General features: G+C 45.1%; 1 protein-coding gene across 2 annotated transcripts in view; it reads right to left on the bottom strand.

Moving 5' to 3' along the window:
- Positions 1–13,331: 13,331 nt before the first annotated feature.
- PATJ (PATJ crumbs cell polarity complex component) overlaps positions 13,332–20,147 on the bottom strand; it is a 367,374-nt gene continuing 360,558 nt past the window's right edge. The window contains exons 44-45 of one of the 2 annotated variants that reach the window (XM_044238351.1): positions 18,711–18,834; positions 13,332–15,355 (exon numbers count right to left, since the gene is read on the bottom strand). In XM_044238351.1, the coding sequence (XP_044094286.1) occupies positions 15,209–15,355; positions 18,711–18,834 (271 nt within the window). In that variant the 3' untranslated portion in view covers positions 13,332–15,208. The remainder of the gene's footprint in view (positions 15,356–18,710; positions 18,835–20,147) is intronic. The other variant, XM_044238352.1, reaches the window with a different exon arrangement.

Genomic DNA, 20,147 nt, shown 5'->3' with positions numbered 1-20,147 from the left:
ACAAGAGGGGCAGATAAGGGAGGCTGTGATAGCAAGGGAGATGTTGGTAAGAACAAATCATTTTGGGCCACATTAAAGAAACAGGACTTATTCCAAGGACAATGAAGAATTTGAAGCAGGGGTGGGGAGGAAGTTACAAGGCTCTATGAATATTTCAAGATTACTGGATTCTGTGGAGTGTGAATTGAGGGAGAGAGGAAGAACTGGGAGAGTAGTTCGAAGTTGGTCCAGACATGGAATGATGGTGGCCAGGACCAGGCTGGTGGTTCTGGACACGGAGAAAAGTGAGCATCCTGCAGACATACTTTAGCGACACAGCCAACAATTCTGCAGGGTAGCTTAGATGTTGGGGGTGACTTTTAAGGGTTTGACTTGGCCAGCCAGGATGTGAAGCTGTCTACTGAGGTGGAGAAGTCTGGGGGTGAACAGATTTTGGAGGGATCACAGATCTCTCAAAAATCCAGCTCCCCAAAATGAATTTTCACTGGAGTTCAACTGGTTTAAATCCCGTTCCTTTTCTTAGCCTAGTTCACACTCCCCTTTCAATTCCTCCTCTTCCATCTCTAAAAACAATCATAATCATCTCCAAATAAAAAGCAGTGTGACCTGTTGTCTTGAGAATGGGAGGGGTGAGCTCTCCTACCTGGCTCCCCGGCCCTCATCCATTCTCTTTTCTTCCTCTTGCAGGCTCTTGGGCTGTGACTCCAGAATATAAACTCTTCTCTGGTTGTTCACCCACGTGTCCCTCTTCTGAGGGGCGTGTTATGTTTTCTGTCTTCTTCCTGGTGAACTCCCTGCCAGTCCTCCCCACCACCCCCTGTACCTCCATGTTATTTGCAAACTAGTTTCAAAGGGGAGGGCCGGAATAATTTGAACATTGGTGCAGCTATCGGAGATTTTCAAACCTCAGAAATCTGGCTCTTGACTCCATTATTAGAGTGATTTCTTTCAAGGGCACATTGTATCAAAAACTCCCCAGATGAAATGATCTCACTGACTCTGCAACGCAGAAAGGATGAGTTCCAGGCTCTGTCAAGTAGCTGACAGGGTCCTTCCTGACTTAGACCCTTTGGTCTTCCCAGTTATGTCTTTCCACTTCCCTTCCTGCATGTTCCATGTTCCATTCACATGTGACATGGCCCCCCACCCCCCTTCCGTCCCCCCACTAAGCAAGTCAAAGGCAGAAAATAGGTCTTATTCATTTCATTATCCCCTGAGCCTAACATAGCTTTTAATAAGACTTACATGAGTAACTGGGGAAGCCTTATCATACCTCGTGTATGTTTTTTTAAAAGTTAGTTTTAATGACTGCTCAATCTTCTAGCACTTTGTAAGTGAATCTTACAATAGCAATTTTATTTAAGATACACAATAAAATGATGAACTCCAGCAGGAAAACTCCTCCAGAGCACAGCTCCTGAAAGGGGCAGGATAAAGGGGATATGGGGTGACACCTAAGGGCTGAAATCCATGTCCAAGCCCCGAAACCCAAATATTTCTAACTTATTGCTCAGTGTCAAGGGCCAGGCAAACGGGTCCAATTTGGTTAATGGAAAAACGGAGGGCGCCTGGGTGGCTCAGTGGGTTAAGCCGCTGCCTTCGGCTCAGGTCATGATCTCAGGGTCCTCTGATCGAGTCCCGGATCGGGCTCTCTGCTCAGCGGGGAGCCTGCTTCCCTCTCTCTCTCTGCCTGCCTCCCCATCTACTTGTGATTTCTCTCTGTCAAATAAATAAATAAAATCTTTAAAAAAAGAAAAGAAAAGAAAAAACGGAGATTTCAAGGCCCGGTCCTAGTCAGGACCAAACCACCACCAACTGTGAGTATGATGTTTACCTTCTTGTACTGTTAACAGCCTGGCTGGGTAGGAGCACCAACATTCTGATGTCCTTGATCCTTGGAGGTCATGCAAGCTTTCTCTCCAGCCTGGACTCGGCTGCCATCCCCTCACCTCTCCTTCTAGTTCCCACTGAAGACTCCTCTAAAAGAACATTATTTATTTATTTTCCTGCCGGCGCAGCCTGGGATTGCAGAGACCCGGGACTCGCAGCGTCTCTCGTGCGCCCCCGCGCGGCCGTCTGTGACTTCGCAGGCTGCCGCAGGCTGTGGCGCGCATCCGAAGGGAGCAAATTCGGGTGCAAGGAGACCGGGTTTTCATTTTCAGCCTCTGCAGGTGGAAGAGAACCAACCCCGCTCCTGAAACGCCTGTCCTGTCCTCAGCAGCGTGCAGCAAAGCAGACGCCTGGCAAACTTCCCTGGTTAGAATCCTCACGTGGCTGGTAGAAAAGCAGCCAGATTAAGGGTTTTGTTTTATTTTGTTTAAAGACTTTGACAGGATCACAAGTAGGCAGAAAGGCGGGCAGAGAGAGAGGGAAGCAGTCTCCCCGCTGAGCAGAGAGCCCGATGTGGGGCTCCATCTCAGGACCCCGGCCGGGATCATGACCTGAGCTGAAGGCATAGGCTTTAAACCCACTGAGCCGCCGCCCAGATGCCCCAAGGGAGGGGTCTTAAAGAGGGAGTAATTATGTTTCAGCCATGGACATGGAACTGCAAAGACTATGGGAGAGAAGTCGCAGTGGTGTTTCCAACGAGCCCTTGAGCTCTCGCTCGGATCTTTAAGCCGTATTTATTGATGCCCGCTCTGCTCTGTCCAACGATCACAAATAATGGCACCAGGAAGCCTGTGCCGTGGGTGGGGCTTTCAGATAAGGAAATTATATTACGTAGCAGTCAGGACGCTACGGGGAGTGGGCTGCGCAGGTGGGGAAGGATGGTCCTCGACCCCTCCTAAGGCGACAGGAAGCCTTTCTCCCACCCTGCTGCAATGTCATGAAACAAGTGTGTTGTGGCCTCCCTGTTCCTGAAAACAACCCATTTTCAGTGTAATTGCTGAGTCAGAACCGGGCTGTCTGGCCCGCGTTTTTTTTTTTGTTTGTTAGGATTTTATTTATTTGACAGAGAGAGACACAACGAGAGAGGTAACACAAGCAGGGGGAGCGGGAGAGGGTGCAGCAGGCTTCTGGCCAAGCAGGGAGCCTGATTCAGGGCTCGATTCCAGGACCCTGGGATCATGACCTGAGCTGGATAATGACCTGACCTTCTCTGGAAGCCTATTTGAGAGCAGATGGGGAGATGGTTTTACAGAGATAGCAGAAGCCTACTTCGATGGACTGTGTGATTTCGAGCAGGTTTCTAACTTACCTGGTTCTTAGTTTTCCCTTTGTAAACAATGGGGACAATAATACCTACCTTGAGCTATTGCTGTGAAGATTCATTGAGTTTCCTACCCCACCATATTTCATTATGCAAAATTTCAAACATACAATAAAGTTGAGAATTTAACAGAATAGCCACCAAGATTGTGTCATTAAAAAAAAATGTATTTTATTTATTTGATGGGGGCACAGGCAGGGGGAGCAGCAGAGGGAGAAGGCAGGCACTTAACCAACTGAGCCCCCCAGGAGACCTAAGATTGTTTTGTAACACCTCCTACCCATCCATGAATTGATCTTTTAAAAAATGCATTTCAAAGTGAATTGCAGACAAATTTTTTTTTTTTTTTTTTAGAAAAATTTTTATTTGGGGCACCTGGCTGGTTCGGTTGGAAGAGCAGGTGACTTGATCTTGGGGTTGTGAGTTCGAGCCCCACACTGGGTGTAGAGATTACAAAAAAAATAATAAATTTAATTAAAAAATTGTATTTGGCACAGTGCCTGGCCGGATGTTTCAATTTAATAAATACCTGAAAAATTATTTTGTACCAGGAACTATGTCAGGAGCTGGGAATACAATAAGGAGAAAGACATTGTTTCTGTCCTTAAAGTATTTAGAATTTGGTGCAAACAAGAGGCAAGTTAACGCCTGGCTGGCTCAATTGGTAGATCTGGGTGGAGATCTCTCCAGTGTGGGGCTCAAACTTAAACTCAAACTTTTATTACTTAAAAAATAAAATATTAAAAAACCCCACAACAACAGACACCTAACTCTCCCACCATCTAGTTGACGTTATAGGGGAAGCTCAGGGTGATCAGAAGAGGGGCTTATCTGGGTCTGTGGCATCGGAAAACTTCCCCAAGGAAGTGGCTTTTAAAAAGAGTTCAGTCTATAGGGTGTGCCTGAGTGGCTCAGGTCATGATCCTAGGGTCCTGGGATCGAGCCCCACCTCCGGCTCTCTACTGAGAGAGCCTCTGCTTCCCTTCCTTTTTCTCCCTCTCTCTGTCAAATAAATAAATAAAATCTTAAAAAAAAAAAGACTTTAGTCTATAAATAATGTTAAATACACAGTGTAATGTGCACATAACTCGCTTTACTCTACACCCTAGGGGTAGTGAGCTAACCCTGGAGATGTACCCCATCAAGAATCTATATGCCGTGGGGTGCCTGGCTGGCTCAGTCTCTTACCTTTGGCTTAGGTTGTGATCTCGGGGTCCTGGGATGGAGCCCTGCATCGGGCTCCCTGCTCAGTGGGGAGCCTTCTTTTTTTCCACTCTCCCTGCTTGTGCTCTCTCTCAAATAAATAAATAAAATCTTCGGGGCGCCTGGGTGGCTCAGTGGGTTAAAGCCTCTGCCTTCGGCTCAGGTCATGATCCCGGGGTCCTGGGATCAAGCCCCATATCGGGCTCTCTGCTTGGCAGGGAGCCTGCTTCCTCCCCACTCTCTCTCTGCCTACCTCTCTGCCTACTTGTGATCTCTGTCTGTCGAATAAATAAATAAATAAAATCTTTAAAAAAATAAATAAATAAAATCTTAAAAAAAAAATCTATTTGCTGAGATGGATAATTAGCAATCGAAAGATCACATACTCCTGGGATGGCTTGAAACACCATCTATGCTAAAGGGTGCATTAATTATGTTAAGGGTAACTTTTTCTTTTCCTTTGCCTTTTTAAGCAGTCTCCATGCCCAACATGCGCCTTAAACTCATAGCCCTGAGATTAAAAGTCTTGTGCTCTACCCATTAGGCCAGCCAGGCTCCCCTTAAGGGTAATTTTTAAATTCGTGAAGAGAATGTGTTCAAAACGGTTGTTGGTAGGAAAACGGCTTAAACAGTGTCTAATGATCTAAAGACCAACACCTTCGGGGATCCTGCTGGGTCTGGAGCTCCCAGTCCTGCTTTCCCCCGCCACCTCCAGCCCGCCTCCTCAGGAAGGGTTTATTATCTGATGGGACATAAAATCTCAATGTTGTTGCAGTTGCCTTGGGAATGGAAAATTTTTAACCAGGTGTTTGTGGGAAGGACCTAAAACAGCTGCTCTTAACTCTGGCTGCATGTTAGAATCCCCTGGGAAGCTTAAAAAAAACCAACAACCCAACACCTTCCATCCCCCTCTCCGTCCCCCCCTCCCCCATCCTCATTTAATTGGTCAGGGTGTACCCCAGGTACTGGGCATTTAGAATGGCCCCAGGTGACTTTTTTTTTTTTTAAGATTTTATTTATTTATTTGACAGAGAGAGATCACAGTAGGCAGAGAGGCAGGCAGAGAGAGAGGAAGGGAAGCAGGCTCCCTGCTGAGCAGAGAGCCCGCTGCGGGACTCAATCCCAGGACCCTGAGATCATGACCTGAGCCGAAGGCAGTGGCCTAACCCACTGAGCCACCCAGGCCCCCCCCCCAGGTGAGTTTTTAAAAAATATTTTATTTATTTGACACAGAGAGAGAGACCGCGAGAAAGGGAACACAAGCAGAGGGAGAGGGAGAAGCAGTCCTCCCGCTGTGCGGGGAGCCCAATGCGGAACTGGATCCCAGGACTCTGAGATGACGACCTGAGCCGAAGTGACGGAGCCACCCAGGCGCCCCACGCCCAGGTGATTTTAACGTACAACCAAGGTACTGGCCTAAAAGAGACAATGGGCAGCTGGCTGAGATTTTGGGCCAGGCGGGGGCTGTGTGTTGTGTGGCCTGCTACTTCTTGTCTGTCTAGGTGGCTAGCCAGTCAGACTTGGTCTTGAGGGAACACACCTCAGACGGTAAGGTGGTGGGGGAGGCAGCCTGCATTCCTGTCTGCCTCTGACCTATGCGATTGCAAATTACCGCACACAGAGGGAAAAAAGAGAAAGTGCTCTGGCCTCAGGGTTTCTTTTTTTTTTTTTTTAAAGATTTCATTTATTTATTTGACAGAGAGAGATCACAAGTAGACAGAGAGAGAGGGAAGCAGGCTCCCTGCCGAGCAGAGAGCCCGATACGGGACTCGATCCCAGGACCCTGAGATCATGACCTGAGTCGAAGGCAGCAGCTTAACCCACTGAACCACCCAGGCGCCCTGGCCTCAGGGTTTCTAACTTCGCTGTGTATCTGAGTCAACTGGAGAGCCTGTTAAACACAGATTTCGGGGGATGCTTGCGTGGCTCATTCGGTTGTCTGACTCTTGATTTCGGCTCAGGCCATGATCTCAGGGTTGTGAGCTGGAGCCCCGAGTCAGGCTGCAGCTGAGCATGGAACCCGCTTGAGATTCTCTCCCCTCCCCACCCCCCCTCCCACAAAAGACAAAACAAAACAAACCGATTTCTGGGACCTATCCCAAAGATTGGGTTGGTCCAGGGCTGAGGACCATTTGCATTTCTCCCAGGCAATGCTGCTGAAGTGGGTCTCTGGTTGTAACTTGAGCAGCATTGCTCTCGACGCTAAGGGACAGTCTGTGGGGCGTCCTCAGGGTGAGGGAGCCTGGCTTATTCTGGGAAGTATTTGGTGGCATGAGTGTTACTATGACTGCCAGAGACCGGGATGCAAGCTAACCTTCAGTGCTTCAGAAGCTTGCCGAGTCTGGACTTCACTCTGAGTGCAATGAGAAGTCATCTAATTTGGCATATAACCACTTGGGGGTCCCTGGGCGATCAGATGGCAGTAGTAGTAGCTCAGGTGTCTGTTCCTGGGGCTGTGGTAGCGATGACAGTGACTGCTCCAGCGCTGAGGACACCAGAGCGGACAGGAGGCTGGAAAAGGGTTGAGAACAAGGACAGAGACCACTTCCTTGTGTACCTTAAGGCAAGGCTATCCCTAAAGGGGTTGCAGTTTGGGGCACCTGACTGGCTCAGTGGGAGGGGTGTGTAACTCTTGGTCTTGGGGTTGTGAGTTCAAGCCCCACACTGGGTGTAGAGATTACTTTAAAATAGTAAAATATATATATATATATATATATAGAGAGAGAGAGAGAGAGAGAGAGAGAGATTGCAATTCAAAGTCCCATGATGTCCGTCCGTGATAACGTTATACGTCAACTTTGAGGGTGCTTTTGGATGACTCTTTAACATTTGAATCAATAGACTTAGGGGCACCTGGGGTGGGTCAGTCACTAAGTGTCTGCCTTCAGCTCAGGTCATGATCCCAGGACCTAGGATTGAGCTCTACACTGGGCTCCCCACTCAGCAGGAAGCCTGCTTCTCCCTCTGCCGCCCCCCCCCCAGCTTGTGTTCCTTCTCTTGCTGTGTCTCTCTCCGTCAAATAAATCTTTAAAAAAAAAATAAAAATAAATCAATAGACTTAGTTAGCAGATACATATATATAGCAGATACCATAACATGGGTGGGCCTCATCCAATCACTTGAAGGCCTGAATAGACCAAGAAAGCTGGTGGTATTCCTGAGCAAGAGGAAATTCCCTAGACTTTATCTGTATGTTGACTGTCCTGGGAGATGAGCCTGCCAACCCTCATGGCAGATTTTGGGCCTGCCAGCTTTCATAATTTTATGATCCAGTTCCCAATTTTTATTTTGTTTTTTGAAGATTTATTTGAGAGAGAGTGTGTGTGATGGGGGGGAGGGTCAGAGGGAGAAGCAGACTCCCCCCTGAGCAGGGAGCCCGATATGGGACTCGATCCTGAGATTCCAGGATCATGACCTGAGCTGAAGGCTGTCACTTAACCAACTGAGCCACCCAGGCATCCAGTTCCCAATGTTTAAAAACCAATGAATCTTCTTCCTTGGGTATGGGCGCCCTGGAACCTGTTTCGAATAGACCCTGAAGTTCCCAGGAAAATAAATCATGACTGTAGCCTTGAGGGTAGTGAAATACGACAAGGTCGACCTTTACTCCACCATTTCTTCTGCTCTCCCAGGAGAAGAAAGCTAGACACATGACCAGCCAAGACATCAGGCAGTCGACACTGCACCTGTCACCAGCTGTGGCTAGTTTGAGAAGAATGCAGAACACATGAGGGTTATGGGAAGTCCTACCTTGGAAATTCTTTCCAGAATGTAGAGGTATATGGGGAGTTGATAAACAAGGTTTTTTGTTTTTTTGTTTTTGAAAGAGAAAAACCTCTTCTTCTTTTTTTAATTTAAAAAAATTATTTTTTATTTTTTCAGCATAACAGTATTAATTATTTTTGCACCACACCTAGTGCTCCATGCAATCCGTGCCCTCTCCAATACCCACCACCTGGTTCCCCCAACCTCCCACCCCCCGCCCCTTCAAAACCCTCAGGTTGTTTGTTTCAGAGTCCATAGTCTCTCATGGTTCACCTCCCCTTCCAATTTCCCTCAACTCCCTTCTCCTCTCCATCTCCCCTTGTCCTCCATGCTATTTGTTATGCTCCACAAATAAGTGAAACCATATGATAATTGACTCTCTCTGCTTGACTTATTTCACTCAGCATAATCTCTTCCAGTCCCGTCCATGTTGCTACAAAAGTTGGGTATTCATCCTTTCTGATGGAGGCATAATACTCCATAGTGTATATGGACCACATCTTCCTTATCCACTCGTCCATTGAAGGGCATCTTGGTTTTTTTAATTTTTTAAAAAAAGATTTTATTTATTTGTCAGAGGGTGAGAGAGCATGCACAAGCAGGGGAGCAGTAGGCAGAAGGAGAAGCAGGCAGAGGCAGCACCAGACTCCCCTCTGAGCAGGGAGCTTGATGCAGGGCTCGATCCCCGGACCCTGGGATCATAACCTGGGCTGAAGGCGGACGCTCAACCACTGAGCCACCCGGGTGTCCCAGACCAGGTCTTTTTTGTCAGCAGCTAAAAGATAGGTCTATTTTTGTTTTCTAGCCTTTGTTTCTATTTTGTCTTGAAAGTGCCTTGTGTTGTAGAGCTAAGTTAGGTAGAACTGAAATAAACTTTAAAAATTTGGGCTAATTTAGAAGCCATGTGTGGGTGCTCTAATAGCTTGCTGACTTGACGAATTCCCACTGAGGCCACCTGAGGACTCCTCTGCCTGCAGATTAGCTGGGCAACTGGGCTACTTACTTCCCCGGGCATGTCTCTCCCACCTGTGAAATGGGAGTGGCAGTGGGCAGCCAGGACAGACTCCAGTTCTGAGACTGCCACCATCTCTAAGATCTGATTCTACAAAGAAATTTTTGTTCCTATGTAACTTTGCCCCACTTGGGTCCTAATACTTGACAGCAACATCTCAGGGATCAAAGGCCAAAGCTGCTTTCTTGCTCCTTAAAGTGACTGGGAATAAAAATGCTGCTCAGAAGGGGTGGAGGTTAAAGTCTTTTACACACACACACACAAATAACTCTTCCAAATTTCAGTTTATATTGCCATTGTGCAGACAGTGAAATGTTTCTTTTCTAGTCTTAAATATGGAGAATCTGACAATTGCAAGTCAAGGTGTCAAAACCTTTGCACGGAACTATTACCTAAATTAAAAATGTTGTGCTCGGGGCGCCTGGGTGGCTCAGTGGGTTAAGCCGCTGCCTTTGGCTCAGGTCATGATCTCAGGGTCCTGGGATCGAGTCCCACATCGGGCTCTCTGCTCAGCAGGGAGCCTGCTTCTCTCTCTCTCTCTGCCTGCCTCTCCATCTACTTGTGATTTCTCTGTCAAATAAATAAATAAAAAATCTTTAAAAAAAAATGTGCTCAAAAAAGTCTATTCTGATGGACTTTAATAGAAAAATGTAAGCATAAATAAAATATAAAATGGAGGAGGAAACTGGAGCTAAAAACTTTTACTTGCTTATAAAGTGTGAAAAGCAATGCTGTAAGGAAAGGCAATGTTGCCTGAGCTCCCAAGATGAGGCTGGGGTAGTTCTGATCCTGATAAAAAAAAGTGTGTTCCTGAAAAGAGATTGCCTCCCTAGGTCATGTGGACAGGTGTGGCTGTGGGAAGGAATCCAAGGTTGGAGTTGATTCCAGAAGCTGGGAGAAACAAAGGGGCTTACTGGTATAGTGATTCTTTTAAGTGCAAGATGCTTACAGAAAACTGAATCATCATGTTATGAGAACCTGATTGCCGTCAGCATCTTATATCCCTTTGATTAGATCAAGGATAAAGGGCTGAAGGGCTTTTGCTTTGTCCATGAAGAATTAAGTGCTATGGGAATTACCTTCCTGCTGTAGTAAATACCTGGAAAAGTGGACGTCATAGATGAAACAACAGTTTTTGGATATCAGGTTACAGGCAGCACAGGATTTTTGTCCCTGAAGGAAGGGAAACAAGGTCCACAACTTGTCCCAGTGTCCTGCCACAAGGCACTATCCCGGCCACAGCCTGGGAAGGGGAAACTGATAGATTTCATTGGTGCAGGAGAGATCAAAGTTCAGGGAGGCCACGACGGCTAGAATCTGTAAGGCAGAGGACTGGACAGTAGGAGCTTCACAGAGAGCTACAGGGACCTGCAGAGGGACCCCCTTAGCCTTGGCTGGAATACGAACCTGCATGTGCAGGGGAGGGAACTCCTCAAGGCCAGCAAAGAAACACCTGGAGTTGAGGCAGGGCTGTGAATAGTTTCCAATGTTCAGAATGGAAAAACCTCATTATATACCAGCATTGGGTGGAATTTCCAGGATAAATCCTTAATATCAACAGGGCAAGCTTAGCCCTAAAAGAAAGGTGCGTTAGACCCGCCCTAGGAAAGTTTATAAACAACACCTGATGGGATCCGACGGGCACAAGCAACTGGAACTGTGGGTAAGAACAGTCCATGGCCATTTAAAGGAAGACAACAAAATCCGCCACCCCAAAATGTAAATTTTACAATGTTTGGCATCCGATAAAAATCAGACATGCAAAAAAGCAGAGAAATAAGACTCACCCAAAAGTAGAAAAGAAACAGCCCCAGGGATATCAAAGATGATGGGATACTGTAACAGACAAGGATCTTAAACTACTACTTTGAGTCTTAAAATATGCTCAGATACATGAAGAAGGGGCCAAGTACACACGCCCTATCAGCCAAATTGGGCCCGCTGCCTGTGTTTATAAATAAAGCTTTACTAGAACACAGCCAAGTTCATTCATTTCTGTATTGTCTATGGCAGCTTCCATGCTACAATGGCAAAACGGAGTAGCGATAGATTGCAAAGGGCTGCAAAGCCCAAGATATTTATTTTCTGAGTCTTTACACCACATGTTTGCTGACCCCTGATGTAAAGGAAAACATGAACATGAGGGAAATGAAACGTGTGTGTGTGTGTGTGTGTGTGTGTGTGTGTCCCCAACTAAAACTTCTAAGGATGGGACATACAGTATTATTTTTAAAGATTTTATTTATTTGACAGAGAGAGAGACATCGAGAGAGGGAGCAGAAGCAGGAGTGGGAGAGGGAGAAGCAGGCTTCCCGCTGAGCAGGGAACCTGATGCGGGGCTCGATCCCAGGACCCTGGGATCATGACCCGAGAGGAAGGCAGACACTCAACGACTGAGCCACCCAGGCGCCCGGCGTGCAGTATTTGGAAAGCATACGGGATGGAATTAACATCTAAGATGAATCTGACCTAATCTGTTTTCATCTGGTGGGATAGGCTGACTTCTTAGATAACAGAGGGGCAGAAAGTGTGTGGTCGGGTTAAAAGAACAGCAGTTTGCAATTCCAAATTCGTGGAATTAAGGTGCGTAGAGGTTAAAATTCCTCACCACAGAGTTGATGGTACTTGAAACATCTTGCTGGCTTCCAGAGGTAGGAGCGCCGGTCTATGGAGTGGGCGTTACTCCCTATCCCAGTGGCATGGCTGATGCCAGGAGCCCTGGTTCTAGTTCAGTTCTGGCTTCTTCTTCTTCTTTTTTTTTCTTTTTTAAAGATTTTATTTATTTATTTGTCAGAGAGCGAGCGAAAGCGAGCACAGGCAGACAGAGTCAGAGGGAGAAGCAGGCTCCCTGCGGAGCAAGGAGCCCGATGTGGGACTCGATCCCAGGACACTGGGATCATGACCTGAGCCGAAGGCAGCTGCCTAACCAATTGAGCCACCCAGGCGTCCCTCAGTTCTGGCTTCTTGATGGCACAGGTACCAGCTCCACAAGCTCACGCCAGGATCATCAGTGACCCAGGCTGCGGATTCTGGGCAAGAGTTCTGAGCTAAGCCCCCTCAGAAATATGTTTTTTCAAGGTCATTACTGTTTGAAACCACAAATCATCAGCATGAATGTCTAATTTCAAGCCACTTCCATATGTAGTGAGAGAGAGAGAGAGCACAAAAACAGGAGGTGAGGGAGAAGCAGACTCCCTGTCAAGCAGGGAGCCTGAAGTGGGACTTGATCCCTGGACTCTGGGATCGTGACCTGAGCCAAAGGCAGACACCTAACTGACTGAGCCACCCAGGCGCCTGGGGAAAAGGGTTTATTGCTCATGTTTGTTGAAGTAATACTTCACTACGAGCCAGGCACTGTACTAAGGATTCTATGTGGACTGTACTCAATGCTAGTACTGAGAAACCACCCACCTCCACCCTTTTCTAACTGAAGAACCTAAAGCAAGGGATAATTTAAATAACTTGGCCAAGGTCACAAGGCTGGTGAGTCAGGATTCGAACTCAGGTGGCTGCCAAGACTTGCCCTCTAGACTACTACACTGGCTCTTTTATAAAGCACCTGTTCTAATGCTTGGCAACACACTGCAAGACAGCCATGAATGCAGCCCAGATTTTAACAGGACTGGAAAACTTTGTGAGAAGTTGGATTCCACGCCCACACCCCTCAAATTAGGGAACAAAATGGCTAAAGAAAAAAAAAATCAAACCAGATGTAGAAATTACAGTTTTTCATATATTATAAGATTCCATTTGCCCTTCAGGCAACTACACTTACTTGGACTCTTTGGAAACATCTTACACATACATTCGGCAGTCCTGTTTTTCCAGACTGACTTCCCTTTCATGTTCACTCCAATCACAATACTTAGATTTTCCAAATGATGAGGCCAAAACCATACATGTGGCTATGAGACAATAGCTCTTTTCAAATTCCCGTTTTTTGTGTCCTCTTAGCTTTTAAGTTCTGATGCAAAAAAGCATTTTTGGCAAGGCAATTATTTAGTAGTTGTGCGGCAGAGACAGAACCAGGGATGAAAATACTGGTCAATTTACTGCAGCAAGGACTATAAAGCACAATTATCGGGAGCCATTCAGGGGCGTGACCTAAGAGGATAATGTGTATGAGACATGACAGCAGGGTGCTATTTCAAAATCGATATTTAATGGATCAAAATCAAGCAGAATCACATTTCAAAAGCCGTATATGAAGTCTTATGCATGTGTGTGCGTAAACCCGTGTGTGAGCACACGGACACACACATGCTTTTTCTTTTTAAGGTGCATTTTCAAGTTTTATTTGGGCTTCACTTCTAGGTTGCCTCAGGTGTTCTTGCAGGTACAATTAGCCTAGAACTTCTGAGGCTGAAAGCTTCTCATGCACTGAAAGATAAGACCCTAACAAGACTGCACATGGTGGATACATCAGAAATTCCGAAAAGCCGTATGTAACTTCAGAAAACTTAATACCAGCCACGAAAGACATTTTCAACATAACATTTAGGCACTCTATACTTTGGAATAGCCACAAAATATTCCGACGAGAGTTAATGCACTTTGTGATGATGTCTACTTGAAGGTAATTCTTAATTAAAATCTGTAATTATTAAATAACATTTTAAAATCAGAGTCCATTCCATTCGGATAATGACGGTGAACCATGAACCATTTGCAGCATTGTGTTTTAGTTCAAAGATGCTAAACTACTTCGATTACTGATCCTGGTACTTCTCTCTCACAGTACTTTTTTTTTTTTAACAGAAGAACCTATAACATTCACTGATAAGCATCTTCCCCCTTTTCCTGCTAATACCCAAATAAGAATGTCCCTATTCAACTTTAAAGGTATTTTTGGTATTCTCTGCAGCAATTGCTTTCTTAGCATGCAAAACTTTAGCAAATGGTGTGTGTGGGGGGAGGGCTTCCTGAAGATCAGGCAACATCAGCCAAGTAGCCCTCACTGATTCTTCAGCTGAGTTCATTGCCACTCACTTTGTGGCTAAGTATGTTGTTCTATCCTTTTGTTCCTACAGTTTGTGCTGCTAGACCGACTGGTATGGAGCCAAGGGGAAGGATATTTAAATCTGTCACTCTGCTTTTTCACAAGTCCAAGGCCACCCACACCCGGTCTAACCTGAGGGAAAACTTAACTGATCTCTGCAGACTGGTTCTGGGGCTTCTATCTCCTAGTCTGAAGACTGAAGAGAGGCAATGATGCCTGCCTGCTGAGATGACATTAACTTCAGCTGAACTTCCTGGACTTGAATTTAATCTAGCATGGTTAGAATTCAGAATGTTGATGCTAATTGTTCCTGTGGAGAATAAGGTGCGTTTGCTCAGTGGTACACATTTATGTAGCCAAGAAAACAATCAGAAAGTCTTCCAGAATTTTCTGATTATAGTCTACAAATCGACTCATCATAATCATCAATGACTAGCTTATAAAGATCTACCCAGAGAAACAAATTTGAGACTTATCTGACTCTATGTCGTGCAGAAAAGAGCACAATAATTTCTCATAGGAGAACGGGGTGTTTCATCATGGGGAGCAGTGGTAAGTTAATTACACTCCTAATGTTTTCTGGCATACTTGAAGAGACAATTAGCAAGAGTAAATCACGAGTGAGATGACAAGTTGGTTAACATTTGTGTCTGTTTGTCAGAAAACATGTGAGCTTGCTGTTAAGCCTCTGAGTGAGAGGGGATGGGCAGAGAATGGCACAGGAATGAGAGGTGGTTCACTTCGGGTTCAGCAGAGATCATCAGAACCAGTTCCTACTAGTGGCTAAACGTGGATGTGAGATGCAAATCAGGTGAGACTCGTTCAGTTCTAGAAATCCACCTCACCGAGAGTCGACGGTTGGTTGGGGCAAGTCCCGTGAAATCTAGCCACCTCTCCCGAGCAAGAAGGGTGAGGTGATAAATGAAGGTGAATTCTAGTGGAGGCTGCTTTTCATCCTCAAAGCTTCATCTTTCTATGGCTATTCTACAGCATCTATCTTGTGATTAGGACCCGAGGCTCAGGACAGCACAGTTAAGATTACAGTCCCTTTCTGGCGTTTCAGAATGGCCACGGCTTGCTCATGAGTAACACATTCCAGCGTCTCGCCATTAACAGCTAAAATCTGATCGCCCCGCTTCAACCGGCCGTCGTCTGCAGCTGCTCCCTACAAACAAGAGACATTCCGGTTTAATCCAGGACCAAGCAGTTCACAAATAATATTAACATCATGGTGTGCTTATGAAAAGAGCAACTTTGCAAACTACCAGTTACAGTTATTGCGAGGTAATGTTTTTAAACCAGGAAAATTAAGAATGTGGGATGTGTTATTTGAAGAACGGTTGGACAGTAACCATAATTATGCACTGTTTAGGTAACATACTAGTAGAAATGGACTAACATTCACGTTTCTTTTAATACAGGTAGGACCTTATTTCAATATTCAGAACGGAAGGGAATTTGAATGTCATATTCACGAATATGTAATATACTGACAAAGGTAGAACTGAATCTGGTGTTAGTCTTAGTCCCAATGCCATCATTCTATAGGGTTCCCATTGCATTATTAATTTAGCAGCACTGACATGATCTGTCAAAGGTAAGTGTGGCCTCAGGGCACCTAGCTGGCTCAGGCCTGGCTGTCAGCCTCTTCTAAGGAGTGAATGTATGGCACATGGTATTTACTCAATAATGGTGGTAGCATAAAAAAATGAACTCTTGTGGTGATCGAGCTCAAGTTTTCAGATTTCACAGTCTCTGAAAAGCTGTTCCCTAAATGTTCGGGATTGTTAAAGTTGTTAGGCCAATTTCTCGTTGGCTAATGGTGAAATCTGGCTGGCTGCTGGAAAGACTGAGACCTGAACTTGGCTTTGACTTTGAAGTTTCCAACCAAATACCTGAAAGAAAATGGAAGGTTCTGACAGCCCGTTAATCAGACTGAGTCCCCAAAGTCCTACACATTCAAAGTGCCTGTCATGTTTCTTACTTCTGGAGGGGAAAAAAGACCTCAATGGGCCAAATTAATTTCTTAGTTGAGCAACAGAATTTTTAAAAGAAGCTTAGGGACAAAGGTCCCATAAAAACCCACACCCTGTGCGCATCTGAGATCCAGAAACTTGAGAAGACAAACATTTTTAAGAATAAATGATTGTTGGGTGCCTGGCTGGCTCAGCCTGTGGAGCATGAGGCTCTGGATCTCGGGGTCATGAGTTTGAGCCCTGCATTGGGGGGTGGAGATTACTTAAATAAATGAAGTTTAAAAAAAGTGTTTGTTGTTTAAAAGCATGTAAAAACATGTAGCTTTATTTCCTACCCCCTCTAAATTCTTATGGGGAAATGTTTAGCTTAGTGTCAAAATTCATTATTAGAAGGATCTCACCATTAAAAAAAAAAACCCAAATAACTTTTGCCAGTTTTTGGTTTATAGATTCTTTAAAGAAAACTTACAAATTTGGATATACTGGTTCACTCAAACAAATGAAAAAAAAAAAGTCATCAAAGGACATATTATAATAAATGCTATGGAACTATCTAAAAATAATGATAGTAATTGTTTGCAGTGGAATGTTCTTTTAATTGAGACTGAACAAGTAGGCCATTGGCTAGGGCTTTAGAACTTTTTTTAAATTCGAGCTTTTCATTTTGAAGTGTGCCTCACTTTACAAACGAAGATCCGTTCCTTAAAAAATAAAACGTATCAAGGATGTCCAATATTTCCTCTCAGGTTACCACCTGCAGAGGTGCTTTCTAAATGAGCACTGTCAAGGAGGACCTTTGAAAAGAGATTCTGTGGGATCTTCTGTGCATTCATTGGCCCCACTACTTTGTCTCACCATAATCTGATGGTGGTTTCTTTCAAAAACCCACCAGCCAGGCACGACCATTTCATCCTCAGTTGTATGTTCTGCTGACCTGACCGAAGGTGCCTGGCTGTGGTCCCACAGCCTATGGGTTGTCTAAATGGGTACTGCTGGGGTGGCTGCTAAGTCTGGGCTGCAGGCCAAAAGGCCTGAGAAACTAACCAGTCCTCTGTTTGAATGTAGCAGACCCACCTACATACACTTAGGTAGTGAGCCGGGCACTACAGACATTCTGGAAGGGCTTTACAGAGGCCAGTGCAGGGAAGGAGAATGTGTTTTTCACTATTCTTATCTACATAGCTGGCTCTTTTAAAACCAAAGCATAATAGTTCCCTCAAAGAATAATTATCACAACTACTTACGGTGTTGTCTTAGGAAAAGGAGGGTCTGTAGGTAGCTTACTACCTTGGGAATTATCAGACTGGGGCAGTGCTGCTATCCGGAATGTTTCTGATATGCCCTCCTTCTCCCCTTTCGCCCATCACCAGGTCAAGAGATGCCTTTCTAAAAGGCACCCTAACAAATTGGAAACAGGTGGGTAAATCTGAAGCTCCCTAACGTGTTCCGAAAGCAAACGCCAAGTGACTTAAGGATTATGTCCGGTCATGGTTAGGTCCAATTAACCAGTGATAAGAGCTGCACTCATTATTTAGTATAATGGAGCTTTCTAGAAGGAGTAGCTATGTTATTTCTTCTCTTGAAGACCTTTATTTCCTTAGGAAAAAGTAGTAGGAGGCCACTGGGTCAATTAATAAACAAATGACTGTGATAAAACCTATGAAGAATTAAGTCGTGCTGTCAATACTAAGTCCTTTTCAGAAATCTTAAAAAGTTAGAGTAAAATTGGATTCCAACTTTAAAAAATCACAATAAAGTTAAAAATAACTTATCTAAGGGGCGCCTGGATGGCTTAGTTGGAAGAGCGTGCGATTCTTGATCTTGGGGTTGTGAGTTCAAGCCCCACAATAAGTGTAGAGAGAACTTAAATGAATAAACTTAAATACTAATACTAATAGTAATACTAATACTAATACTAATAAAAATCTATCCAAGAGCCATCTAGAGGCAGCAGTAGGAATGTACACTGTGACCTAGGTGTCAAGGATGTATTCGTATATTTAGTTCCTGAAGAGCACTATTACCCAGCTGGAGTCTAATTTAGTGCTCTGATCCTGCAAGTACTTTAGCAGAGGACTGGAAGAGAGAGAGCAACTTCAGCTAATGCATCCTAAGCTTACTGGTGACGGACGGCCATTAATGCCGTCCTGACCCAAGGCTCATAGAGCTTTCTACCACAGCCTTCTGCTGTCCTCTTTTCTTGAAGGAGAAAGCCAAACTTTTGTACTAGCCCAGAGTAATACTTCCAAGGCCAGCTTCCACACAGTGCGGCACGTTTCCTTATGTTGTGTTCTTCAAAGAAGACACTCTTTGAGATCAACTTTTGTAATAGGGTCCAAAGAAAATGACATTTCTTGGAACTTCACTCTTACAAGAGGACTCTTCTTTCACTAGTCTGGTGTGGGAATGTCCTACACAAGTTTAAAATGAAAAGCATATAAGCACACAGCCAGCTATACCTACAAGTAAGCAAAACAAAGCACTTAAAAAAAAAATCTCACCTAGGTTAAAAAAAAAAAAGTACAGTAAAAAGGAAAAAAATACCTTTGCAAATATAGTCTTGACATAAATTGGCAGGTCTCCATGGGGACTTCCATAACCCCCTACAATACTAAACCCCAATCCTTCAGAGCCTTTCTCCAAAGTAATAATCTTAGGTGGAGGTGTTCTGAAAACACAATGCACGCTGTTTAATTCGAGAATAGATACTGAGAGGGAATTTCATTTTAATGGAAGAACACAGATTTGAGAGAGACTTTCACACTGAGAAACTATGAAGGCCAGTTGATGAAATCGGAACTCTCAAGAGAGCAATCTAGAAACGTACTTTTTACATTTCCCGTGTCACACGGGACTGATGAGCAGTACGTCTTTAATGACTTGAGGTTTTAGGGATTTCTCTTTCATAAAACGCACTGTTTTTTAATGAAAAATAAAGTCACGATCCGGAGGTTGTCACAACACCCTTCCATATGCTTTGTTTTTAACTTTGACACTCACTGTTTAAAGCTGAATGAGACTGTCTTTATATCCTTAAAGACGGTGTGGGGACAGAGAGGTGGGGGACCGCTTAGCTCAGTGGCAGACCGCCACTCCGCAGGTGGGCTTCTATGTAGGACAGGGGACCCCAGCCGGAGAGCTCAGCAGGCTGCAGTTCCTTTTCTGCCCCAGTAGCCTCACACTCCCCGCCCACCACTTCCCCCTAGGGGACCCAGGGTGGGAGCTCAGTCTTCAAAGCCTCCCTCCAAGGTGATGCTTTCCCTTGGGAGAGTCAGCTGATCCTCCTTTGTGCCCCCTCTGCAGTAGGGCCAGATGTCCACGGGGCCCTCACTATACTGGGGCGGGACCAATGAAGTCATCTTTCTGCTCTACGGAACTACGAACTCCTTAAGTCACTGTCATCTGAGTGTTCCCAGCTGTCTGGACTGTGCTTGTCACAAACTCAGGATCATGACTGCGTCCGTGAGAAGTGATATCCGGGAGAAAAGAGAGAAACCAAGAAGAAGCAAAATGGATAAAGACAGTCTGTTTCCAACGGGTAATTTTGATTTTCGAAGTTTTGTCCAGTGTGGAAGTCTTCTCTCTTAGAAATAACATGGCTAAAAATTAAATGATCTATGCAGGCTCAAGTAGTTTCAGCTTAGCGAATGCCAATTTCTTATTCCCAGATGCCCTTGTCCAAAGGGTAAAAACCTCAAGGAACCCCAGGATGCCAGTGCCTGCCGTCTGACTCTCGGGAATTTTCATATTACATGCTGGTCACCTCACTTGGTTTGTGGCAACGTGCACATCTGAGGGGCTGAGCCATGTCATACAAACTCAGCCAGTCACGGATTTAGAGGAATCTGCAAAACTGGGACATAAGCCACCTTTGCATATGCTGTTCTGTCCAACTAGAATATTCTTCCCTCTCCTCAGTTTTGCCTGGCTTCTGTTCGGGTGGATTTTCAGCTGCCACACCGATACTGGTTGTTTGTTGAT

Source organism: Neovison vison, chromosome 2 (genome assembly GCF_020171115.1).
Source record: "Neovison vison isolate M4711 chromosome 2, ASM_NN_V1, whole genome shotgun sequence".
Taxonomy (NCBI): domain Eukaryota; kingdom Metazoa; phylum Chordata; class Mammalia; order Carnivora; family Mustelidae; genus Neogale; species Neogale vison.
This window is presented reverse-complemented; position numbering and strand designations above follow the sequence as displayed.